Source organism: Maniola jurtina, chromosome 4, assembly GCF_905333055.1.
Source record: "Maniola jurtina chromosome 4, ilManJurt1.1, whole genome shotgun sequence".
In the NCBI taxonomy this organism is placed as follows: Eukaryota; Metazoa; Arthropoda; class Insecta; order Lepidoptera; family Nymphalidae; genus Maniola; species Maniola jurtina.
The window spans coordinates 4,285,691-4,295,119 of record NC_060032.1 but is presented as its reverse complement, the minus strand read 5'-3'; the positions used below and the strand labels follow the sequence as shown (position 1 = coordinate 4,295,119).

The 9,429-nt window shown below is 34.9% G+C and overlaps 2 protein-coding genes across 2 annotated transcripts; both read right to left on the bottom strand.

Moving 5' to 3' along the window:
* Positions 1-841: 841 nt before the first annotated feature.
* On the bottom strand, positions 842-5,639 carry LOC123864652. Its single transcript, XM_045905259.1, has 3 exons — positions 5,307-5,639; positions 3,329-3,588; positions 842-2,568 (listed from the first exon to the last, which is right to left on the bottom strand). Exons 1-3 carry the CDS (start codon positions 5,359-5,361, stop codon positions 1,513-1,515), a joined length of 1,371 nt encoding a protein of 456 aa, XP_045761215.1. The 5' UTR covers positions 5,362-5,639; the 3' UTR covers positions 842-1,512.
* A 358-nt stretch (positions 5,640-5,997) lies between these two features.
* On the bottom strand, positions 5,998-9,146 carry LOC123864614. The gene is made up of 4 exons (XM_045905194.1): positions 9,122-9,146; positions 8,567-8,724; positions 7,222-7,493; positions 5,998-7,056 (listed from the first exon to the last, which is right to left on the bottom strand). The coding sequence occupies exons 2-4, from the start codon at positions 8,631-8,633 to the stop codon at positions 5,998-6,000; spliced, it is 1,398 nt and encodes a 465-aa protein (XP_045761150.1). The 5' UTR covers positions 8,634-8,724; positions 9,122-9,146.
* Positions 9,147-9,429: the final 283 nt, after the last annotated feature.

Here is a 9,429-nt window from a genome sequence, read left to right as displayed (position 1 = left end):
AACTATACGAGAATGCAGCCAGTATTCTTGGCACCACTATAAGGGCATGATTTGTACATTAATTGGATAGGTCCAGTTTTAAGCTTTATTGGAACATTTTCAATAAATAAATAATTAAGGTAAATTAAGAATAAAATACAGTGGCCAAGCTTTTGTCACTCTGGTTTTGTAGGAAATAACAGGTACGAATCTCAAGATAAAAACCGTTAGTTACCGGTTTAACAGTAACCGACTTATCGGCGCTATGGGACGGGCGACGAGTGACGACGCATGACAAGATTGTGTTACGTGGGAAAAATTACTTTATTTAACTTTTGCATGGGGCATTTCGTATTGAATATGAATAGTTTGCACCCAGGAGTCATATCATTTTATCGCGCAAAATCAAAAAGTTCCGATGGGCTTTTTAAAAAAACCGACCCGCCGAGATGTTGCCCGCGATTCACCGGCGGCGTGGAACATCTACCTACCTAGTGTAAAAAGAGTAACTGACTGGCTGATTTATCAACGTAAACGCTGTATCTAGAAACTATAGATTTTGTGTAATATAAGGTTCTCTCTATAATACAGACCCTCATTAAAAACGAGCTGTTAAAAAACATCATGCTGAACTCGAGTAGAAAAGCTAGTAATTTCCACAGAAGTATAATATGACTTTTTTTCCATTCCCATGGAATAGTAGCATCGATTCAGTCGGGATTTCTTGTTCTAAATATTGTGTGTTAATATCACACACTTTCACCAATGGATTCAAAAAATTCAACACGGCTGTGATACTGACGAACAACACTCAAACCACTGCATTGGTGACGGACACACACACACACTCGGATGATGATTAAATTATTTTCATTTTCTTGTATTGATTTTTTTATTTTATTTAGCATAATGCACAAGAATTCCTTATAATTTACATCTCGCCAAACTGCTGTGCAGTTTGTTGGCGAGTTAGCGCTTATAAAAGCATTGTGCGTTTGGTGCATAGGTAAAGGCACAAATATTATCTCTACTTATAAAACGCTTTTACTAAGCTTTTTTTGAGTACTTAAAAATTTTATCTCCTTCCTTTTGAATGATTGATTTAAAATTTCGTATCGTCGTTTTAAATACCTGAAATTTGGTACAAACTGGTTCAAAATAAAATCATGCGGCGAGTCGAATTTTACAGTCAAAATGTGTGTAAAAGTAAATCCGTCAATATCATCGTGTAACATCTCAGAACGACCATTTACATATACGAGTATTTTATCTGCTCAGTTACGCTACGCCTCACGATTTTATTTTCGTCTGATAATGCTTTAGAATCTAGATTGAAGAGAGCTGTCTGATGGCTGGTACCTGGTACATACCTAACAATTTTTTAGGTTTTTGTACATTATCTGCGTCACTGTGTTTCTTTAAAATAAAATTGTTTAACTTATAAAAAAATTGACTTACTTTATTTTTGTTATAAATACATATTTAGCACTAATCTGTACAATAATTTTCTACAAAAATATGAAAATTTGATCACTAAAAATTAAAAAAATCATCTTCATCATATGGTTCTTCATTCTCAGTTTGTACAAGAAGAGCCGAGAGCTTTAATCCACTTTCTTCCATTTCGTCTATCTTAGGAAGTTCCGCTTTAATCATCTCTTCGACGTTTAATTTATTAAGTTCCTCTTGAACCTTCTCAATGACAGGATTTTCTAAAGCGTCTATTATTTGGTATCGTAAAAGATTTGGTAAGACATTTATGACGAATTCAATGACGTAATCCAAAGTTCCAGCTCCGTCGAAACGTACTTGTATGTTTCCAATATCAAGATCTAAATCCACGAACTCTGGCTTTTTCCTAGTGTCGAGGGGCTGGGCCAAAATAATCCTCCCACTAATATATTCTACGGAAAATGACGATCTACCAGCTCTCGAGAGTAAACCACTGATTGCAGATAATTCCCACTGTGTCGTCCCTTCAAGTTTTTGAGTTCCGACATCAAAATCGGCAATCACCGTGTTATTTTGCATTTTCAGAGTTATATTGCCCACTCGTTGAACTGAAGATAATCCAGTTAGCCACGTATGAGTTAATGATATAGTAAATACGCTTGCAGTAGCATTGTAATCCTTGACTTTAAAAGGGTCCATCTCCATTTCTCTAATCTTTTTTCTGACATCTGCTATCACCATATCCAATGGAGATATTGAGTTAGGAAATTGCATGTCACCTGCAACTTCATCTAGTTTTTTATTTATTTCTTCTCTCGCCTTCGTGTAAGCTTCTTTAAGAACAAAAGGTTTGATTGAATCGAAGAGTAACGTTCCTAGTGTATTCACTATTCCCTGCAACATGCCACCGAAGAAACCAGCGTTTTCAAAATTCATTGCAATCGTGCTAAAGGAAATATCCATTTTTATTTCTTGGGCTCTTAATTTTCCATCTCGTTCTACACCTAAATTTGCTTTTGCTGTAATTTGAATTCCAGTGATGTCGACGGTGAACGGGCCCTGTACTCTGTTCAGCCAAGTTGACATCGTGTAGTTTCCAAGAGCTTGAAGCTTATCGATTGCGAGCCCTGCATGAACCTGTAACAGAATCCCCAACAAACAAATTAATTATGGAAATTAATACATTTTAAATTATATTTATTCATTCTGGCTAAACGCTTCATGTAACGCTTTTGGTTCCGGCAATTGAACGATCAAACGACATGTTAATTTAAATGCATAAATAATTCCATGTATTTTTAAGATATTTACTTTGTTATATCAACATCAACGTTGCGTTATCTTAGAAATGACGTGTGATATTTATAATAGACTAGCTAACCCATTCCGGCTTTCGTTCGGGTAAAATTTCTCAAGTTAGTAGTAATTCTAGTAGAGATGGGTTATGGGTTATGGGTACACACATATGATTATTACATATATTTTTGTATTTGTATTTTGTATTGAAGCTAACTTACCACATAATCTGCGACTTTGTTCGCGGGACTATATAAATCCCGTGGGAATTCTTCGATTTTCCGGGATGAAAAGTAGCCTATATTGGTATCCGGTATGCAAGCTATCTCTGTACCAAATACCTTATTACCAGATACCCGCAACTTCATCTAAGTGGATTGAGATTTATTTTTAAATCCTGTGGGAACTCTTTGATTTGCTGGGGTAAAAAGTACTAAGCTCGTCTAAAAATTAAAAAAATATGGCCGTCCTCGGGATTCAACCTATCTCTGTATCCTTCGTCAAAATTGACTAAACGGTTGCTCCCTCAAAAGCTAGCAGACAGTCAAACAGATTTCACATTTATAATATTACTATGGTCTATGAATATAGATTATTTTACCTCCATAGCCCCAATTTCTGCATTGACATACAGTATTCTAAATTTGCTGATGCCGTATACATCAGTGTTCTTAAAATACAGCGTTCCAATGGAAACAGATTGTTTCATGTCTGGGACGCGTAATGGATCTGGAACTTTGGCTCCTGGGATTCCTACAGGGTTCGGTTGTTTGAAGTGCTCCAAAATTTGAAGAATGTATTCGCTCATTTTTTCTTCGCCTTTTGCAAGATCATTCGGAGACGCCGTTGTTGTTGTAGCATCTGTAATCATAACAGTGAAAATTATATTATTTGCTTTATGCATAATGTCTGCCCACTAGCAATAAAACTTGCAATGAAGTTTGCTCTGGCAAGCACTGAGTAACTGTAAACCTTCGCAAGTCAATTTTTGCTCAGTCTTAGCAACTAAACTTGCAGAAAATGACGTGACATGACATAAACAACTAACTGACTATATCGGTGGACTTCTGCGAATTTTATTGCTAAAATACTTTGATCCTAATACCTACGAAGATTACAGATTAATTTTATTTATTATTCAAAATGTTAAGGATACATAATGTTTACTGAGACAAAAAAACATAGGTAGGTACCTATTGTAATAAAGAGTGTGTTTAAGTACAATGTATATTACTAGCTAATGTCCGCGACGTCGTCCGCAAGAATTTTTTAAAAGCCTTTAATTTTCCAGATGAAAGTACCCTATGTCCGTTCCAGGATATCCATACCCAATTTTGTCGAAGTCAGTTCAGCGCTTTAGGCGTGACCAGATAACAAAGCTTCAGAGCCTCAATAGGACTGAATCCTGAAAGATTGGCGGTTTGCTGCACTGTTGTCGTACTTACCTATTCCTAGCAAAAGTTTTACGCTTAATCGGAGGGGAAAGGGGTAATATTAATCATGACAACATGTCTAATAATATTCTTTAAAAAAAAGACAGTTACTTTCGTATTTATAATATTAGATATTATATCTATGTACATATATTCAAAGTAAAGTAGGTACCTATAGCACGTGGATGGCCAATAAAATGAAATGAAATTATAAATTCTAAACATATAATAAGCCTTATTTATACATGCGCATGTTTGGTTTATGTCCCCGCTGCTGATTCATAGTCATCAAAGCAAACCATCAATTCAACTCCAGGTTTATGCCTTTTGAGTGTGCCAACTTTAGACGATTTACTTCGACTAGGTATGTTAAAATACCTACCTACATTTTAGATGACCTGCCTGCCGCAGTGGTGAGCGCTATGGACTTATAAATGGAAGGACCTGGGTTCGATTCCCGTTAGGGAAATTTGGGAATTTATGATTTCTAAATTGACTCTGGTTTGGTCTGGTGGAAGACTTGCCGTGACCAAAGGATTTAGCGTTTAGGTACGATGTCGTGTAGAAACCGATAAGGGTAGGCATGGGTTTAATAAAACTGGTACCTAGGTATCTATATTACTTCCAAGTTAGCATGCTTCCATCAAGACTGCATCACTTACTCGTAATGGAGTCAGAAAGTTCTGTACCATCTTTTTTTCTCATTTTTCATTTTGGTTTTCATCTTACAAGAAATACTAAGTACTTTTTTTTAATGGTGGCAGTTTTGATGTTTTTAATTTGTTATTATATATTTGTTATATTTAAACAGACGGATGGATGCACGGACAGCGGAGGCTTAGTAATTGGCTCTATTCGGGTACGGAACCCAAAAAGCAAATTTTATGCGTCGAATATTTTTTTAAACACGATATGAAAGTATTGCAAGACAACTTAACTATATTCATGTTTCGTTATAATATTACAGTATTTAGGAGTTACCATAATTATATCTGATCTGTTTTGTAACCTTTGAAATTATATCACACTAGCCTATTCAATATTTTAATGAACACAAAGAGCAACGCAACACATACCTCGCTATCTAACCTAAGTAACAACACAAGATAAATTGAGCCTTATTTTCTATAAAAATATGCAACATACCTTGACTTTGTCCGATGGCAAACATAGAGAAAAATATCAATGTGTAAATCCACATTTTGGAGCACTAGCACATTACACTAACAATCACTCAACCAAATCGTATACTAAATGATCATATCCCGCTTCGGGCACATAGGTCAAACTTTATCTCTACTGGAGCAACTTTGCATTTGTTTTACTGTATGTAAAATATGTAGATACTTCTACTAACATATATAGGTATATATACTTATTTTAATTAATAATGATCTTGTTTACAACAGTAGTAAAGTTATATTTTGTCAATGGACACGCTTCGATTAGCGAATTAAATTACGAGTAACAAAAACCCAACTACGTAGGTACACAGGATATAGCATTAGTTGATTATGCGTTATTAAATATTTGCTGTACAATGCATTTGTTAATCATTCATCCACTAAGCAAAGATAATTAAGTACGAAAGCATAAACAAAACATGGTTTAGGTACCTATGCCTATTTATTATTATATCTTGCTATTATAATAATTTTCCAATTGTTAAGTCTTCTAGACTAGGTACCTAGTTTTATGGTTTGATTTAAATATGACTTTTTAGTGTTTTAAAATTAAATTATTACTAAATTAATATACTTAAAAAATATTATTTTTGTTTATTAGGTAGTAGTTTTTTTTAGAATTCTTATTATATAGGTATGTAGCTAGAATACTTTTAAAAGTTAAAGAATTCGTCTTTATCAAACACTTCGTCTGTTGTATTATTTGTCATTCTTAGTTCAGCAAGCTGGAAACCATCTGCTTGCATTTTATCTAGTTCAGGCAGTTCAGTTACTATCAAACCTTCTATGCTAATGTCATCCAATTCTCTCTGTAATTTCCATTTGATGGGATTAATAATAGCGTCTATTATTTGATATCTTAAAAGAGTCGGCAATATATTTGCTGACAATTCAATAAAATAATCCAGAGTTCCCGCGCCATCAAAACCAATTTGTATGTTTCCAAGTTCCAGTTCCAAATCCCTTAGTTCCATTCTTCTTCTTGTATCCAACGGCTGTACAAGTATAAACCGCCCTTGTATATATTGTACGGAAAAGGAACTACTACCTGCTCCAAATATATAACCACCAATGCCTTTTACTTCCCAAAAAGTAGATCCCCCAAGTTCTTGTATTCCAATACAAAAGTCTGCTACCAAAGTGTTATTCTCTAGATAAAGGCTTATATTTCCGATTCGGTATAAAGAAGACAAACCAGTCAACCATGTGTTATAAAGTCTTACTTCAAAAACACCGCTAGTATTATTATAGTCATTAACTTTAAACGGGTCCATTTTCATTTCTCTTAATTTTTTCCTAACATCTACTATGATCATGTCTATCGGAGATATTGTATTAGGGAATTCTATGTCTCCAACGACTTCGTCCAATTTTTTATTAATCTCTTCTCTTATATTCTGATGTGCATCCCGAAGGAGGACAGGTTTGATGGATTCAAATAGGTAGGATCCCATAGAATTGACGATCCCCGACAGTAATGTGGCTAAGATCCCTGCATTTTCAATATTCATAGCAATATTTTGGAACGTGATATCAAGTAATATGTCTTGTGCCCTTAATTTTCCGTTTCGTTCAACGCCTAGCGTGGCTATTGCCGTGGCTTTAATATCAGTAATATTAGATGTTAGCGACCCTATGGTGGAAGTAAACCACGTTCTGTGAATGTATTTACCACGAATATGTAGTTTATCCATTACAAGTGCTGCCCGACACTGGAAAAGAAAACCATTTTAACTTTTGTATGTAGGTAGTACTGTTAAATCGTGGTCCTAGGAAATTATGATTATAGAGACAATATTGTGTGCAGTTTTCTGTAAAATAGCTCTGTTAGGTGTAGCTATGCGATTTCAAATTCACTATTCATTGTATTTCCATACCTCCATATCTTCAATTTCAGTTTTTACATACAGGACGCGAAATTTACTTATACCATGAAGTACAGTTTCCGTAAAAGTCAGGCTCGCACCAAATCCAACAGATTGTGTAGTATCTGGCAATAAATATGGATCTGGAACATCTAATCCTGGCCACCCTTCAGGGTTGGGTTGTTTGAAATGATCTAGGGCTTTACGAATAGATTCGCTCAACTTTTGTTCCCCTTCAGCGAGTTTTCCTGACGTCGTTGTTTCAAAGAATGAATAATCTTCATCTGCAAAAATATTATAGCAATCTGATGAGTTGTTGGAACAAACTCATTTTATCTAAAAGGCGTCTAAGCAGAGAGTGTTTTCTGAGTGCTCTCTATACGAACAAAGTTTGATTCTTATTTGAATACTAGCTGATGCCCGCAGCTTCGCCCGTGTGGATTGTTCAGATCCTCTGCAGCATCAGGATCGAGGAGTTGAACTCCAAATTTTTTAGGAAACAATGTCGCAAAGTTCCTCTATCAATTAAAAAAGAAATGACGCAAATCGGTTCAGAAATCTCGGAGATTTCGGTGTACATAAACCGGTAGAAAAACACAACTTCCTTTTTGAAAGTCGGTTAAAAAAGTAGCCTATGTTACTCCCTGGTCAACTCTCTACTTGTCTCTGAAAATCCCGTTAAAATCGGTTCAGCCGTTCCTAAGATTAGCCTTTTCAAACAGACAGACAGACAGACAGACAGACAGACAGACAGACAGACAAAAATTTTAAAAACGTGTGATTCAGTTATAGTATCGTTCAAATAACCATATGACCTTAATATGCGGTAGTTATTTCGAAATTACAGACAGACACTCCAATTTTATTTATTAGTATAGATTAACCTTTTGTTTGTCCGATTTGTTAAATTTGACCACCATCTGGGGTGGATAGACGGACACAATGTTATGATTCCGAGTATACATAGAGTGGCTGTTTTACTTTTAGGACGGATTTTAAACGAAATGAGTGTACAAATTAATATGCCGTGTTGAGAATGTATGTTTGTTGTCTGGTGGGAGGCTACGGCCGTGGCTAGTGACCACCCTACTGGCGAAGCCGTGCCGCCAAGCATCATCATCACTAACCACCAGGTGATATTGCAGTGAATTAAAAAAATACCTAGCATAAACGTGTGTTTGTAAAAATCGATCGCTATGATATTTTTTGTCTTACTAGTGAGAAGAAAAGGAAACAAATATAGAAGAATAGAAAGTGTGTGTTTAAATTTTAAATATAGGTAGGTACTTTTAGAAAGTAATGCTAAGAAAACCTAGAGTAGCGTTTTAAAAAAATCTAGTCAAAAAGTAACACTAACCTTGGCTTCTCACGTGTAAACTAGTTAATACAATTAGTAATATTGGAACATTTAACACTGTGCACATTTTGGTAAACGAATTTCAAATACATAATTTGATATTAATGCATGAAATTGGGGCATATAATGACTATTTAAGATCACAGGTCATCTTATCTCTTACGTTAAGAGGAGTTTATTAGTAGTGCGCTCCTAGCAAACGTAGTATGGGTCTTATTTGAATACTAACCAATCAAACTCTATTAAGTTTTATAGATACGTTCTACAAATGAATAAATAGTATAATAATTAGTAATAATAATGTTATTTATATATTACTATGTCTTGTTGGTGTACAATAAAGAATATTTTACTTTTACTATTACTTTTAATATTTATGTCCATTGAGTAGAAAAAGCTATTCTATATATATTTCTTTAAAAATACGAAAATCTTTGAGCCCGGGAACGTGAACGGATATCTGGAAAACCACAGACATAGGTACTAAGTTCTAGAACGTGTCTACAAAATTACATCGAGTTTGATTGGTTAACATTGAAATGAGAATCAAAATACGTTTGTAAGGAGCGAGTGACGGAGAGCCTTGGTAACGCATTTTGACGAAATGTTATATCAACGTCATTTTTAGGGTTCCATACCTCAAAAGGAAAAACGGAACCCGTATAGGATCACTTTGTTGTCTGTCTGTCAAGAAACCTATAGGGTACTTCCTGTTGACCTAGAATCATGAAATTTGGTAGGTAGGTAGGTCTTATAGCACAAGTACAGAAATAAACCTGAAAACCGCGAATTTGTGGTCAAATGGAATATGTTTTAATTTTCAAAGTAAGATAACTATACCAAGTGGGGTATCATAATATGAA